A 17,866-nucleotide genomic window follows, 5' to 3' on the forward strand; every position below is an offset into this window, starting at 1 on the left:
TTGTGCAGGATATTGCTTGCTATGCCCATACTCTGCAGTTCTGGGTTGAGGAGTTGAAAAGATTGGGCCGTGTGTTTGTGTGGGTGTGGATGTGTGTGCGTGTGTCTGAGAGGCACACACACACACCAAAATTGATGACAAATAGACGAGTGGAGATCTCCTCTCCTGTGTTCAAGGACTTTGGGAAATTATCTACTTACATTTTTTGGGGGAAGTGCCTTTAATTGAACCAAATGAACAATGGTCCATCTTTTCGCATAGGAAAGACTTGAAGCAAACCTCTGTTCTGTATACCCATCCTCAGTTTGTATATTTCATGAAGAAGTTTTAATGGAAGGATATTGTGATTCTGGAAGTCATATTGTCCCAGAGTGCCTGAAACGCTAGTGTCCACGTTTTCCCTTTAGCTGAAAAAACACAGGTAGGCACCTGGAGAGAACAAAAGCTTCAAAATGCCATCTTGTCTCACCTTCTGGCCTCTGGAATTCTGCCTGAAATACTCATGTGTTCAAAGCAGGAAAGACGGTCGGGTTCAATATCCTGTGTATGGTGCAGACCTAGGTTCAAATACTATTTGAAATCCTTTTAAATACTTAATCTGTGCTTGATTGAAACCACACCCATCTGGCAATCCAGGCAGGCTAGAGGAAACGCTTGAGGTATTTGAGTAGATATAATAATATTGGAACACAGGTCTGGTGGTGTGAGCTAGGCTCTCTTTATCTGCCTCGTCTTGCCTTGTCCATCAAATAAAATTGCATTTTGTATTTGTCACAACCAACAATGCAGTTCAAGAAATAGAGTTGAGAAAATATGACTAAATAAACTCAAGTTTAAAAAAAAAAGTCACACAATAAAATGAGATAACAATAACGAGTCTATGTACAGGGGGTGCCGGTACAGAGTCAGTGTGCGGGGGTACAGGTTAGTCGAGGTAGTTTGTACATGTAGGTAGGGGTAAAGTGACTATGCATAGACACTAAACAGCGAGTAGCAGCAGTGTAAAAACAAAGGGGGAGGGGGGTCAATGTAAATAGTCCGGATGGCCGTTTGATGAATTGTTCTGCAGTCTTATAGCTTGGGGGTAAAAGCTGTTAGGGAGCCTTTTAGACCTAGACTTGGCGCTCTGGTAGCGCTTGCCCTGTGGTAGCAGAGAGAACAGTCTATAACTTGGGTGACTGAGTTCTTTGACCATTTTTTGGGCCTTCCTCTGATACCGCCTAGTATATACTGTAGGTCCTGGATGGCAGGAAGCTTGGCCCCAGTGAAGTATTGGGCCGTACGCACTACCCTCTGTAGCGCCTTACGGTCGGATGCCGAGCAGTTGCCATACAAGGCCCTGATGCACCAGTCAGGATGCTCTCGATGGTGCAGCTGAACTAATGTGACATGGGGGTATGAGAGAAGAAGGGGGTTGAGGGAGTTTGTTGCATGAGGAAACAATATAAAATATTTAACCAGGATTGTTCTAACAGAAATGGGGCCCTTCCGAACCCAAGTGGCGAGCAGAATAATTGAAAATGACGGGGGCATTTAATTTGTCCGCTAAACCGCATGCTGGATTGGAGAACGATCCAGAACCATGTTTTATTTTATGTGATTAAAGTGTGTCAAACTTTTGGCATATGGGGACTTCATGGCGCAATTGTCTTGTTGTAACCTGGTTTTCTGGTTGAGGAGACATCATATAACCATATTACAACCAACTACTACAACTACAACAGATTATAAGAACTGCTACTACGTAATGGTATCTACGTTTAGGAACCAATTCATGTTCTATCTTTGTTATATACGTATACGACTCTCTATATAATCTTCAAATTCAGTTTCAAATGTGGTTATGCAGTCTCTACTACCCGCCTGCCAGGTTTGCTCAATAAAACAATGTTAATTGTTCATGACCAAAATATATAAATTCAAATGTGGTTCCATGCAGTAGAAGACGAGCCTTGTTTTCATATCATCACCAGAAGAGTAATCGCTTTTGACAAAAGAAAGCCCAAGATATTTCACACTACTTGCACCTCCTGATTTTCTTCCATTCTATCCGACAGCCTGAAGGGATTCTTCATCTGACATTTCTATTTACACACTATTCCCTATATAGCACACTACATTTGACTAGAGCCCTATGAGCCCCTGGTTAACAGTAGTGCAATATATAGGGAATAGTGTGCCATTTGGGACGTAGGCTGAGACATTATCAGAATGGTTAAATTAATGACGACTCTCGAAAAACCGCACTAAAACAAATGTTCCCTCGTCAGATTGTTTGTTCTGTGGAACCCTGGCTGTTGGCGAGATAAATTATGCATTACTTCTGCCTTGTTAGCCCTGTTTGTGCAGCGTTTGACCTGGCAAATGTTTACCGCTCTCATTTAGCGGTAGCAGACAAGGCCAGGTTTAATGAGAACATTCTGGAAGAGAAGGAGGAAGAAAAAATAAATGAGAGAAGAGGAACTTGGTTTAGTTAATGGCCCCCGCTCGGCAAAACCAAAATGCCTGTTAGTTGCAAATCAACGGGTGCCTAGAAACTAAGTAGCAAGCCAGGGATGATGAATATGTATGTTAAAATTGTAATTATACATACATCCGTCCTTGATCGCAAATGTCACTGAAAGGGATGTGTCAAAGCTTGTCACCCCCTCACCCCTCATTCCTCCCAAAAAAGTGGAGATCCTGTTGCTATGGAGATGGAGAAAAGGGCAAAGGAGGGGAGCGGGGGGTGGTACAAAATGCCCTTTGCCGCGGCTGTGCCGCGACTATGAGATAGCTGTTCTCCTGTCATATCCACACTGTTCTGTCTGATGGTGGTGGTAGTGTGTGTGCACGCGCGCGCGTGTGTGTGCACGAGGGGTAGAAACATGGTCGTCTCGCCTGGCACGGACGATAAAACCCCCGAGCCCCTACTAACGTCATGTGAAACAAACTGCCACAATGATTAATGCCACAGGCTTTACGGTTGTCAGGATGTTTCACTGATGACCTACAGCTAGCATCTCCCTCTGCTCTACTCTGCTGCTCTGGTCCCAAAGGCTAAGTGCGAGTGAGCTAGCTAGCAATGACAACAAAAAGAACCTGATCTCAATTTAATTCTAACTTTGTGTGGGGAACTGCTTTAAGACAGTTAATGCGGCATAAAAGGCCATGTTCCAACTTCCAACTCAACCCTTTGGTCTGAGTAAATTCAGTTGGGGACGCCCAACCTGAACGGAAAGTGATGCGTGAAGAGACTGTCTGGCCCGAATGGTGACTGACTCAGCAGAAAACCACATCCAGCCAGTGACAGGGGAGGTCATGCTTCAGCAGGCAGGGCATTGCGGTGAGCATAGAGCCAGAGCGAAGAATCAATGATGTAAGGTTTTCCATGCATTTGGGCTGGCGGGCTGTGCAGTTAGATAAAGTATAGTTCGAGAAAGTATTGGATATTTGTAGCTCGAAGTTGATAACCTGTTGGTTTCTAGATTGGTTCCTCTCTAATGAAATCTCTACCGTAGATTTTATTGTGTAGACCAGTGGTTCCCAAACGTTTTGTAGTCCCGTACCCCTTCAAACATTCAACCTCCAGCTGCGTACCCCCTCTAGCACCAGGGTCAGCGCACTCTCAAATGCTGTTTTTTGCCATCATTGTAAGCTTGCCACGCACACACACTATACAATACATGTAATAAACATAAGCATGAGTTTTTGTCACAACCCGGCTCATGGGAAGTGGAAAAGAGCTCTTATTGGACCAGGGAACAAATAATAAGAATCAATAATGTTTCTCTTTATTTAGCCATCTTACATATAAAACCTTATTTGTTCATCAAAAATGGTGAATAACTCACCACAGGTTAATGAGAAGGGTGTGCTTGAAAGGATGCACATACCTCTGCAATGTTGGGTTGTATTGGAGAGAGTCTGTTTTAAATAATTTTCCACACACAGTCTGTGGCTGTATTTAGTTTTCATGCTAGTGTGGGCTGACAATCCACTCTCACATAGGTACGTGGTTGCAAAGGGCATCAGTGTTTTAACAGCGCGATTTGCCAAGGCAGGATACTCTGAGCGCAGCCCAATCCAGAAATCTGGCAGTGGCTTCTGATTAAATTACATTTTCACAGGGCCGCTTGTTGCAATTTCGATGAGGCTCTCTTGTTCAGATATCGGTAAGTGGACTGGAGGCAGGGCATGAAAGGGATAACAAATCCAGCTGTTTGTGTTGTCCGTTTCGGGAAAGTACCTGCATAATTGCACACCCAGCTCGCTCAGATGCTTCGCTGTATCAGATTTGACATTGTCTGTAAACTTGCGTTAATTTGCACACAAAAAACCATACAATGATGGAAAGACCTGTGTGTTGTCCTTCTTAATCATAGCCTCAATTGTGTCCATTACATTGAATATAGTTGCGGAGAGTCACTGAAATCCTAGATTCAGATCATTCAGGCGAGAAAAAACACCCAATTTTTCTAATTGGCGTGTTTAGTTTCTAAATGTCTGTGCAAGAGTGACGGTTTCATTGAGCTGTGAGATAGTACTTTTGCACATATAACACACTGTGGCTGAGGAAAGGCACTACTCCCAATATAAGTGAACCCCACATCAATGTAGTTCTCATCATATTTGCGCCTCTTCGATGGTCCCTGTCTGTTGTTTGGTGCTTTCCCGGGTAAGGGGGCAGTAGCTCTTCGGCTGCATCAGATGTCAGTGTCCATGCTAGCTGGGCTAGCAACAAAGGTAGAATTACTGATGCTAGCATTGAATGTGCTCGTGGAAGCAGAACAACTATGAGGCTACTCAGGCAAGAACAAAACATCACCCAAATGTATAGCCCTGTTTTATTTGGCGTACCCCCGACGGCATTGTGCATACCCCTGGGGTACGCATACCCCAGTTTGGGAAAAGGCGGTGTAGACACACACTCTCTCACATACATGAACATACACACACATAACCTGGCACACATGCATGCTCTCACAAATGTACACTCTTTCTCTCTCTCACACACACAAACACACACACATACACACGCACTCGCTCGCTCGCTCTCTCTCTCTCACACACACACACACACACACACACACACACACACACACACACACACACACACACACACACACACACACACACACACACACACACACACACACACACACACACACACACACACACACACACACACACAAACAGTATGTCAACCCCTGTATCTGGCCTACAGTTACACAACACTGTTAAACATGGCTAAGTGTTTGCCCTAAGTTGCTCTTTGAGTGTCTGCAGCATTCTGAATATAACATGTGCGAGTGGAGAAGAGATATCTGATGCGGACACCTGATGTTAAAGTGCACACTTTGCTTAGAAGGCTTCTGGAGAGGTTAGTTGTTTTTTGGGACACGGTTTTGTCAAATTATTCTATATTGAACCCTTTTGAGACCGTTCTAAAACATCTAAAAAGGATAACAATCAATAATGTGTGTGTGGATTGTAAAAATGGGTTCTTGAGATGTGCTTTGTGGCAGGCAATGGTTATATCTACACTAGAATGGTTTTTAAAGTGTACTTTAAAGAGCCTTTAGGAGAGTTATCCCAAAAAGGTTGCTCAAAGCAGCGACAAACCAAAGTGTGTGTCTGTGTTTAGTGTTGTCTCCAAAACCTGGTTGTCTCCCAGGTTTTGTACCGTATCGTGAGATGAGGTAGTATGGCCTCACAAAGCCTTCAGTTCAGCTGCCGGAAACAAGGTCGCTGTCTGCATCGAGCAAAAACTGCAAGCTCTCGTGCTTTTGCTCATGCTAAGGTGTTAGTGGCAAAGCTTAGGAAGGTTGACATTTTGATATTTCGTTGTTGTTTTTACCATTTTGACTGAGGTGATTTTCCGACCGCAACTGCTGATTGTTCAGATAAATGCCAAAAAAAGGACTCCTGAATTAGCGGGTCTCTCAGACGACAGAAGAGTTACTGTTTCAACATCACAGGGAGTAAAGCATGTATCAAAAATAATAATAATAAAATAAAAAAAACACTTTCTGAGAATATCGCTCAATAGTATTTGTTAGGGCATTGTTCTGCAGGGTGTAAAGCCAGAGGGACGTGGCTTGCATAGCAGTAGAGGTGGAGTAAGTGGTGCAACAGCCTTTGATGCAGCTATGTTTCAGATCAAACTGCAAAACAGAGCCGGGGAGATGTGTATCCTGTGTGTGTGGCCTGCCAGGCCCTCTGCTGCTGTGTTCGTCTGGATGCTGTTTCACAACAGCAGCAGCATACGCTTGTCACTGAGGTTGAGTCTGAATCAGTGGGAATTGTCATTATCAGCTACCGTGGGAGAGTAGTGTGTGAACAATGTGAACAAATACTATTTAAAAAATACAAGAGTGCGTTAACCTCTTGTGACATTGCATTTTATCTCCTCGGCTGGCTGCACTGGATTATTGGCTGGATTCATGGGATGAATCGCTGCTCCAAGACCCCCTTTCTTGGGGACAGATCTTTTGCCCACGTTTCCTCAGTGCTGGGAAGGGGCAGACTGCAAGTGTCAGTTGGTGAAAATAGCTTTGCACGTGGGACTGACAAAAGAGGCCACGGTCTGTCTAGGTGAGAGAGAGAGAGAGAGAGAGAGAGAGAGAGAGAGAGAGAGAGAGACAGAGAGAGAGAGACGAGGGAAAGGAAAGAAAGAAATACAGACAGACCGAGTGAAAGAGAGGAAGGAGGAGGAAGAAATAAAACTAAAGACAGGAAGAAAGTATAGATAGTAAGAAAGAGGGAACAAGGAAAAAAATGGAAGAAAGAAAGGTACAGAGAGATACTTTCAGTTTTGAAGACACCCTTGAAAGTTGGGGTAGTTAAAGTAGTGGTAGGTATGCCTGACTGTGTTCAAGTGCAGGCATCAAAAGAAGACAGATCAGATATTTTCCAAACAGCAACTGCTCGAGAGCCATAAAGCAGCTTTGAAATAGTTTCTATGCTTAATTTTACCCCAGCGAAAAGCACACCAGTTATTCTGTTATTCGTCGTCTGTCTCAACGTGTCATAGAACTGCACAAAAGAAACTTGAGTCTTTCCTTTACCACTGTGACAGGCGACAGTTTTGCATGTTTTTTTTTCCCCCTCTCCAATTTCCCGAGCATTAAAAAGATCCCCAGGAAAGGGATATGAATATATCAATGTCTTTACAGGAGCTTGTTGAGCTACATGTTGCTTTCAGAATGAATTGACGTTCTACTTCAGACAGACGCCGTCCCTGGATTGCGGTTGTCATTTCTAGGGCGTATTTGAGTTATTTTCAGGGACGTTTGTCTGCGTCCTGATTCTCCACACTTTTCCAAAAGTGTGCACTCACACACTCCCCGTTATGGATTTGAAAGCTAATGATCGGTGTAAACATTGGCTGTAGGGAGTTTCCATCATTGTTAAATCCATGGAAGAAAGTGTGCAAGTGCATATTCCGGGAGAAGGGTGGTGAATCGGGACACAGCCTATCCATCTCTCTTTCTAGATAAGCCGGGAGGTAAGAATGTGGTCAATTGTAAACAAATCTCATCTTAAGCACAGTGCCTGTCGGCGAGGATTCAATTTGTTTCTGTGTCTGAAGTAGAGCCGTGTGGGGCTCGGCGTTGTCCCAGAGCGCATGGAAGGTTAGACTAGACGGGGGGGATTCGTCGCGACGGACAGCTCCCGTAATGAACCATCCTGGGCATCTGGAAGAGCTAGCTTCGAACAAAGAAGAGGGAAAGTAATTGGTTGCCTCAGAAGTGCCGTGGCCCTTGTCGATGCGGTTTCTCAAAGCCGGTCTATGGTGGAAACAAGGCAGACCAAGTCGTCTTAAGAATACAGCGTCAGACAGTCTGATTCCAATTACTGTTAGCTTATTTTCTTATGTATTGTAGCTCCAGTTTCATCAGGGTGACTTGTTTCGTTTCTTAATTCCGACAATTTGCATCCATTTGGAAGATTATAAGAATGGATGCTGTAACCTGTTCACTGCAGCTGCTGCTTTTTTGGTTCATTGGGATTCTGAAAAAAATCTCATTACTTAAAATCGGGCTGAGGTCATTCATTCATCGTGAAGTGGTTTTAGAGTAATTTCATATTGGTCTTCCCAATTTTACTCCTCATGTTTCATAGCGGCTTTTAGTGGATAATTATTTGAATTAGTTTTTTTTGTGTGCTGTTCATCATTGTTTGTAATCTGTTTTCCAAATTAATTGGAGACTAAGAAAACTTTTTGAATGTACAGAGTTCAATTCGCAGATGAATTGTGTAATATTTAGGTATTGGTTTTTGGTGATGTTGCCAGACTTGCATTTTCATGGTTGGTCTGTGAAGCATATAAGCAATATTGGCAATGACTCTTCTCTTTTATATTTCAACATACATATTTGAATGCCTGAATAGCCAGTCCAACATGAATGTATCAGTGAGTATTCAGATATGGTTTTCCTCTACTTTCAATTCCCCTTGTATTATCGTATGTAAGCGTTCATGAATTTTCAAACAGAGCTCACAAAGATGTGCAACGGTTTACAAAGTGATTCTCCTGCTCTGTGAGTTGCTACTTCAGAAGTCCTTCCCCTTGAGGTTTTCATCATTAGCATATTTCCCTCACTTTGAGAAAAGTGTGAAGGGTGTGTGAGTTGTGAAGCCGCTGTAAAACAGGTGTGAAGAACTACGGATTAACAGCCTGTGCTGAGATTTAACAACGTCCAGCTGCAAGACAAGGACCCACAGTCCGAACGCTTTCAGTAGAGTTGGGTTTCAATTATGTTACATTTAAGTTGTGTGACAGACCTGGATTTCTCTCTTTCACCTCTGCCGGACAACGAACCCTCTGAAAATCAGTAGTTCTACTGAGATTTACATAAGTATTCAGACCCTTTACTCAGTACTTTGTTGAAGCACCTGTGGCAGCGATTACAGCCTCAAGTATTTTGGGGTATGACGATACCCGCTTGGCACACCTGTATTTGGGGAGTTTATCCCATTCTTCTCTGCAGATCCTCTCAAGGCCTGTGAGGTTGGATGCGGAGCATCACTGCACAGTTATTTTCCGGTCTCTCCAGAGATGTTCGGTCGGGTTCAAGTCCGGGCTCTGTCTGGGCCCCTCAAGGACATTCAGAGACTTCTCCTGAAGTCACTCCTGCATTGTCTTGGCTGTGTGCTTAGGGTCGTTGTCCTGTTGGAAGGTGAACCTTCGCCCAGTCTGAGGTCCTGAGCCCTCTGGAGCAGGTTTTCAACAAGGATCTCTCTCTATTTTGCTCCGTTCATCTTTCCCTCATTCCTGACTAGTCTCCCAGTCCGTGCCACTGAAAAACATCCCCACAGCATGATGCTGCCACCACTATACTTTACCGTAGGGATTGTGTCAGGTTTCCTCCAGACGTGACACTTGGCATTCAGGCCAAAGATTTCAATCTGGGTTTTATCAGACCAGAGAATTTTGTTCTTTAGGTGCTTTTAGGAAAACTCCAAGCGGGCTGTCATGTGCCTTTTACTAAGGAGTGGCTTCCGTCTGTCCACTCTACCATAAAACCTGGGTGGTGCTGCAGAGATGGTTGTCCTTCTGGAAGGTTCTCCCATCTCCACAGAGGAACTCAGGAACTCTGGACCAATCAGGTTATTGGTCACCTCCCTGACCAAGGCCCTTCTCACCTATTGCTCAGTTTGGCGGGCGGCCAGCTCTAGGAAGAACATTGGTGATTCCAAACTTCTTCCATCTAAGAATGATGGAGGCAACTGTGTTCTTGGGGACCTTCAATGCTGCAGAAATGTTTTGGTACCCTTCCCCAGATCTGTGCCTCAACACAATCCTGTCTCGGAGCTCTATAGACAATTCCTTGCACCTCACTGCTTGTTTTTTTCTCTGACATGCACTATCAACTGTGGGATCTTCAAAAGGTTCTACGATCCTCAAAAGGTTCTACAGCTGCACCATCGAGAGCTTCCTGACTGGTTGCATCACTGCCTGGTATGGCAACTGTTCGGCCTCTGACCGCAAGGCACTACAGAGGTTAGTGCAAACGGCCCAGTACATCACTGGGGCCAAGCTTCCTGCCATCCAGGACCTCTATACCAGGCGGTGTCAGAGGAAGGCCCTAAAAAGTGTCAAAGACTCCAGCCAACCTAGTCATAGACTGTTCTCTCTGCTACCACATGGCAAGTGGTACCAAAGACAAGAGGCTTCTAAACAGCTTCTACCCCCAAGCCAAAAGACTCCTGAACGTCTAGTCAAATGGCTAACCAGACTATGTGCATTGCTCCCACCACACCACTGCCACTCTCTGTGGTCATTTATGCATAGTCACTTTAATTAACTCTACCTACATGAACATACTACCTCAACTAACCGGTGCCCCCGTATATTGACTCTGTACCGTCACCCTCTTGTATATATTGTTATTTTTTACTGCTGCTCTTTAATTATGTGTTATTTTTTATCTCTTATTCTTATCCATATCTTTTGAAACTGCACTGTTGGTTAGGGGCTCGTTAGTAAGCATTTCATTGTTGTATTCGGCGCATGTGATTAACCAAATGTTATTTGATTTATATAGACAGGTGTGTGCCTTTCCAAATCATGTCCAATCAATTGAATTTACCACAGGTAGATTCCAATCAAGTTGTAGAAACATCTCAAGCATGATCAATGGAAACAGGATGCACCTGAGCTCAATTATTTATTTATTTTACCTTTATTTAACCAGGTAAGCTAGTTGAGAACAAGTTCTCATTTACAACTGCGACCTGGCCAAGATAAATCAAAGCAGTGCGACAGAAAGAACAACACAGAGTTACATGGAATAAACAAGCGTACAGTCAATAACACAATAAAAAAAAAAAAATGTCTATATACAGTGTGTGCAAATGGCATGAGGAGGTATGGCAATAAATAGGCCATAGTAGCAAAGTAATTACAATTTAGCAGATTAACACTGGAGTGATAGATGAGCAGATGATGATGAGCAGATGATGGTGTCTAAGTAGTGATATTGGTGTGCAAAAGAGTAGCAAAGTAAATAAAAACAATATAGGGATGAGGTAGGTAGATTGGGTGGGCTATTTACAGATGTACTATGTACAGCTGCAGCGATCGGTTAGCTGATCAGATAGCTGATGTTTAAAGTTAGTGAGGGAAATGTAAGTCTCCAGCTTCAGCGATTTTTGCAATTCAATTTCGAGTCTCATAGCAAAGGGTCTGAGTACTTATGTAAACAAGGTATTTCTGTTTTTTATTTGTAGTAAATTTGCTAACATTTCTAAAAACATGTTTTCCATTTGTGATTATGGGGTATTGTGTGTAAAATCAAATCAAATTTATTTGTCACGTGCGCCGAATACAACAGGTAGACCTTACAGTGAAATGCTTACTTATGTAACGGATGTGAAATGGCTAGCTAGTTAGCGGGTACGCGCTAATAGCGTTTCAATCGGTTACGTCACTTGCTCTGAGACTTGAAGTAGGGTTTCCCCTTGCTCCACGGCTTTTGTGGAGCGATAGGTAACGATGCTTCGTAGGTGACCGTTGTTGATGTGTGCAGAAGGTCCCTGGTTCGCGCCCACGTCGGGGCGAGGGGACGGTTTAAAGTTATACTGTTACACTTACACTGTAAGGTGTTCTATTCGGCGCCCGTGACAAATAAACTTTGATTTGATTTGATTTTACACACAATACCCCATAATGACAAATCGAAAACAGGTTTTTAGAAATGTGTAGATTGATGAGGGCATTTTTTTATTTAATACATTTTGAACAAGGCTGTAACGTAACCAAATGTGGGAAAAAGTCAAGGGGTCTGAATACTTTCCAAATGCGCTGTATTTGCCTGCTGGTCTGTAGGTGGCCCTCGTGTCAAGGAATCTGAAGAGGCTTAATTTCCTTAGGCCTCAATAATGAGTTACATTTTTTAAAATTATGATTGAAGTCATTCAAACCAAACCAACATTGCTACAAAACAGAAGAAAATGTACTATAAACATGCAGAAAACAGTGTTACGGCATTGACAAGGGAACATTCTGCAATTTCGCTCCTTGTGCACTCCAACAGCATGTCAAAGGTGCTCAGTGCTGACGAGGACTTTGGCGTTTGGTTACATTTCTGTTATGTTAAACCTTCTTTGCTGTGAAAGCGGCCTTCGTATGTACCTTGTGGTATACCTCAATTTGACCTTTGAACCCCATTTGACCAGTGTCCCCCATCTCTTCTCCAGGACAATGGGGAGGATGCCCACAGGATCGCCCCCTCTCCGGTGGTCCACGTGCGGGGGCTCTGTGAGTCAGTGGTGGAAGGGGACCTGGTTGAGGCCCTGGAGAAGTTTGGCAACATCTGGTAGGTGATATTTCTTGTTGTCTGTTCTGCTTTGAGGGACATGCGGCAATCTTTTGCCTCATTTCCATTACATGGATACCTGTGCATATGATTATTTTAAATGTACTATAGAACTGCAGTGCATTACAAAACTGTATTCATAGTTCAGAGTGGCACTTACTGTAACTGAGTTTTCACTTACCAACTATTATATTACTAAAATCAAATGAAATGTTATTGGTCACATACACATGGTTAGAGGATGTTATTGCGAGTGTAGCGAAATACTTGTGACTCTACATTGTAGTTAGTATTCTAATACTATTATGCTTCTGAGCAGCTCACTGATTGAATGCATCAACAGAATGTATTGAGATGCATATTATTTCCCAGTGTGCAGTTTGGTTGTTTTTCTCCAACAAAGCCAGTGGGATTGGACTCTTTGTCCTATTAGAATACAACTCCCTTTTTCTTGATTTCTTTTAATCTCCCATTATCCATCTCTTGGGGAATCCATTTTTAATCCATTTAAATGCAATAACAATCTCCCAGTTATCATATTTCTCGTAGAACAAGGGACATTAAGGGCTTGGAAAACATTAACGTGTGCCATTTAGGACCTGTATTTTTAGCTTATGTCTGTCCTCTAAATTGCCTGCTTTTAACATCAGACCACACATGTTTACTCAAGAGTATAGCTGCTCAGGGGACAAACCTATGATACTCTTATTGCATGGACTGCCTGAGGAAGCTTCATTTGGGGCACTCACACAACGGGGAATACACAGCAGAGGCCTATTTGCAGAGCCCCTTCATGTTCACTTAGAGAATCTAGAAAGTTTTGATTTGAAGTTGAGGTGAATTTGGGTGAAATTTGGAGAAAGACAATGACCCCGTAGACACACTTAAGTTGCACAGCTGATATACGACGCATTTCGACGCTACGGTTGTGACACAAGGAAGAGTTTGTCTGCACAAAAGTATTGATACACACGTTTTGCGGAGACACCGCACAATGGTTGTGTCGACTTTTTTATGCAGACAAACTCTCCATTGTATCACAAACATAGCAGTTGTATCACAACCGTTGTGTCAAATGCGTTGTACATCAGTTTTACAACCTTAGTGTGTACGGGGCCAATATGCCTGTGATTATTGTAAATATCTCTCTGCATCCATCCATCCCAGTGTCACTTGATATTTCCGTAACTCGGGGGGTCACCGCTTTGAGGATATTACGCGATGTGGATTTGATTGGACTTGAAGGACTTCACTTGCACACTGGTGGAGTAGGTTTCCCGGTGCTGTAGTCGGAATTGAGATCAGACGAGGGTATTTTTAGGTCGGTGCAATATCGATATACTGTAGACCCCTCCGAGTACGCCTTAGGCAGACATATTGTGACACGGTGAACGGGAGCTGTCAGCTCCACTCAAACCGTAGCCTCAAAGACAGCATTCCGAATAAGAATGATGGGAAGGCTTTATTGTGCAATGTTATTTATGGGGGTGGAGTGTGCTCTGTCTGCAATTTAAGTAGTGCATTCTCTGGTACTTTTTGTTGTTCTTTCAGAAACAAGAAGGTATATATCTTTGGGCCTGCGGGTATAATGCATTGTCATGCAGTTATAATGCAGGGATGACCACCTTATAATGTCTTATAATCACAATCATCCAATACCAGCCATTCTTAGTATATATTGTAAGATACTAGCTAGATGAATAGTTGTTGACTGTAAAATAAAACATAACCAGAGAGACATTTTATTTTAACTTATGTTGAACTCTTTCTAGTTCAACAAAAATAGAATGCACGGTGAACAACAGCACCTCGGGAGAGGCGAGAACTTAAAAAGAGTTTGGTTTCTATCTGGGGTCTCTTCACAAATGTTGAGTTACAAAGCAATAACCTCAGTGTGTTTTGGGGTTCTGTTAGACGAGAGAAATTCTCACACGGGCATCTACTTTTGTTTTACCATCCCTGCATGGAGTCTGTATGAGAAACACATTGAGATGTCTAACTAGGGAACTGGGGGAGCTAAAATTGAATATGGGCCACTGAGTGGAACACTGGCTCGGTCTTCAGTGTGTGGGGACGCTTACTGTGTATTGAATGCTGTCTCTGTTTCCTGTGGCAGGATGTAGGTGATTCCCGAATGCCGATTCTGATCGATATGATTGTTGCCAAAGGAGAGCTGTGTAAAGCGATGTATATTAGCCGTAGGGCTTGTTGCTTACAAATTCTAAAGTTGAGGATGATAGTATGGTTATGGATTGTACATCAATGGATGAAGATGTCTTCCTTCTAGGGAGTTTTTTCCTTGTTGTAAAATGAACTATAATTTTCTTTGGATTGTTTGAGAAGTAAGAACATGGATTGTTGTTTGACAATCATCAAATGTCTGTAACATGATTGATACAAGGTTTGTTGATTGATTTATTGATTGATGGAATTTATTAGATCATTAAAAGTAGCTGGCTGCTCCAGCCAGATACAACATTACATACACAAAACATTATTGAGGATAAAAACACATTAAAGCCCTAAGGTTTATTTCCATTCTGGTCCTCTTTGGCAGCAAGATGGCAGGTACTGTAGATTCCAGGTAGTTTCCACTATCACTGTTTTCAACAGATATTGCAGTCTGATTTTTTTGTCGAGTGTTGCACAGCATCCGATAAAAAGGGAAACCTTTTCTCTGTCGTGAGACAAAAGGACAAACCCGCACGACAATCGTGTGCCGTACTCCATAGATGAAATCTCAGACCCATAACCACATTCATGCTAGGTAGCTATCAACATTTTCAAAATTTCGCCGGTCACCAGAGATCAGCCTCGATGTTGCGGTGGGTTACTAATCGTGTCTTTGTCATGTGGTCTTCCTTTGACAGCTACGTCATGATGATGCCGTTCAAGCGCCAGGCGCTGGTGGAGTTTGAAGCCATGGAGAGCGCCGACCAGTGCGTGACATGCGGCGCCAACGAAGCGGTCCACATTGCCGGCCAGCAGGCCTTCTTCAACTACTCCACCAGCAAGAGGATCACGCGGCCAACTAACGCCGATGACCCCAACAGTGGCAACAAGGTCCTGCTCCTCTCCATTCAGAACCCCCTCTATCCCATCACCACTGTAAGTTCATGAACTTCATGCCAGTTCAGTGCAATGGTTCAGTTTACAATGTTGACAATAGTTTAGTTCACTGTGGTTTAGTTGAGGACGGTTTAGTTTACAATGGTTTTAGATTTCAATAGTTTAAATTACGGTAGTCTACCCACTGGGCACAAGCTGGTTAAATCAACGTTGTTTCAACGTTATTTGTCAACGTATTGTGATGTGGAATCTACGTGGAAAATTCATTGGATTTGAAAAAAGTAATCAACTGTCATCAACTGTTGTTTTGAGGGGTATCATTTCAACCACAGGATTATGTCATCGTGGTGACCAAATTTCAACATAGACAAACCTTGTATAAAATATGTTGAATTTGTACAAATTTTAACAACGTCATATTTTCAACGTAATATCCACTATAAGATAAAAACAATAGGCTGGGCAGCACCTCTTACTGGACAGTCGCTCTATCTACAGCTATTCCTTCGGTCTCCCATCCAGGGTTTTAACCAAGCCCTGCTTAGCATTGATATTTGTCACCGACTATTAACCATAATATAATAATATATATGCCATTTAGCAGATGCTTTCATCCAAATCGACTTACAGTAATGTATGCATACATTTGACTTGTGTGTGGCCCTGTGGACGGTCCAGGGAATCGAACCCACAATCCTGGCTTTTCAAGCGCCATGCACTACCAACTGAGCCATACAGGACAACTTCGTTGGCACCGCATGTCACACACTGGTCGACACTCTCCGGGGCTTTAAACTCCACCAGCGCCTGGCGCTTGAACGGCATCATCATGACGTAGCTGTCAAAGGAAGACCACATGACAAAGACACGATTAGTAACCCACCGCAACATTGAGGCTGATCTCTAGTGACAGACCGAATTTAGAAAATCTAGATCGCTAACTAGCATGGAGTGCGGTCATGGGTTCAGAGATTACACCTATAGAATACGGCACGCGATTGCCGTGCAAGTTTAGAGATTCTTTCTTTGCCAATGTGCTATCGTGAGAATGATTGTTGAGAAATGTCACCGTTGCTATGAAAGTCATTCCAAAGGGTTAGGTTCACAGAGCAAATGAAATGTAACCATACTTTATCGATCATTCTGTGTATCATCAATGATGCTATTTAGGCCTATGTAGCATTTGGGAAGTAATCAACAACCGTTGTTTAAATTCAGCCCGGGATTCAACAGAAAATAGCCAATGCATGTAGGCCTAGGGTTTCAAGCGTTGGTTGATTTTGAAATGGAATCTACAAGTTAATATGAAATATGTGGATTCACGTCTCCATCTCAACCAAAAATAAAAGTTGAAGAATAGGATTAAATCAAATAAAACTTGATTTGAAGTGAATATAAAATTTGATTTAGTCCTATTTTTTAACATATATTGGTTGGTTGAAATGGAGACGGGAATCCAACATATCAATTATTCATTTGTTTACAAACTGGAATTGAAGCCAAACTCAGTGGTATAGATAGTGCTATCCAAGCATAAGATGCATCTCCTTCAAATGTTGATATTTGGTAGTGTTGACAACCAAACACAATTCAATATCACTTTTGCAAAATGTTAAATAGCCTATTAACTTGTCAACAAGTTAACAAAGTATATGTTCGATTCACGTCTCCATCGCAACCAAAAATACAAGTTAAAGACTAGAATTAAGCCAATGGCCCAGATGGAACTATCCAAGCAGTAGATACATGTCCTTTAATAAATGTTGATATTTGATTGCATTGTCAACCAAACACAATTCAATATTACCTTTGTAAGACAGTAAATAGCATAATGGTAAGGCTATCTTACAAACTAATATAACAGTATTTGTTCAACCTGAACATGAGGAACACATCCAAGACTACATTTTGAGTTTACTATAACTATAAATGTATTCTTATAGAAAGCGTTCAGGGTCTCAGGTCTGTAGAAATCTTTGCAATTGCAATAATAATCTGTACAAAAAAATCAAAACCCCATTTATCCACCATGTTCTTTAATGTAGTCCCAGGTAACTGCAATCTAGGTCATGTGGTTGGGCTATTAGATCAAGCACAGTGATAACACATGAAGTTGTTGTATCTAGGTGAACTAAATATCTGACATTCCCATTTGAACGTTGTTGTGCTTTTAAATGGTTGAAAGCGCGGTGATAACACATTTAGGTGAAAACAAAAACAAAAATCAGACGTTGATTTTACGTTGGAATTTGGTTGTGCTTTTAGATGGTTGAAAGCATAGTGATAACACATTGGGATTTCAACCAACTTTTGGCTGTCTTTTTGAGTGGGTGTAAATAGGTTGGAACCACATTGATCAACGTATCGACCAAATATTACCCAATTCTCCACGTTGAAATGACGTTGTGTGCCCAGTGGGAAGCTTGCAAGGATTTTGTTCACAATGGTTTAGTTTACAATGGTTTCATTTCAAATAGTTTAGTTCACAATGG

The 17,866-nt window shown here is 42.4% G+C and overlaps 1 protein-coding gene across 1 annotated transcript in view; it reads left to right on the forward strand.

The window, feature by feature from the left end:
- Positions 1–17,866, forward strand: part of LOC129839511 (heterogeneous nuclear ribonucleoprotein L-like) — a 59,747-nt gene that overhangs the window by 13,734 nt on the left and 28,147 nt on the right. The window contains exons 2-3 of the mRNA XM_055907014.1: positions 12,187–12,305; positions 15,176–15,413. Of these exons, the coding sequence (XP_055762989.1) occupies positions 12,187–12,305; positions 15,176–15,413 (357 nt within the window). The remainder of the gene's footprint in view (positions 1–12,186; positions 12,306–15,175; positions 15,414–17,866) is intronic.

Source organism: Salvelinus fontinalis, chromosome 3, assembly GCF_029448725.1.
Source record: "Salvelinus fontinalis isolate EN_2023a chromosome 3, ASM2944872v1, whole genome shotgun sequence".
Classification (NCBI taxonomy): Eukaryota; Metazoa; Chordata; class Actinopteri; order Salmoniformes; family Salmonidae; genus Salvelinus; species Salvelinus fontinalis.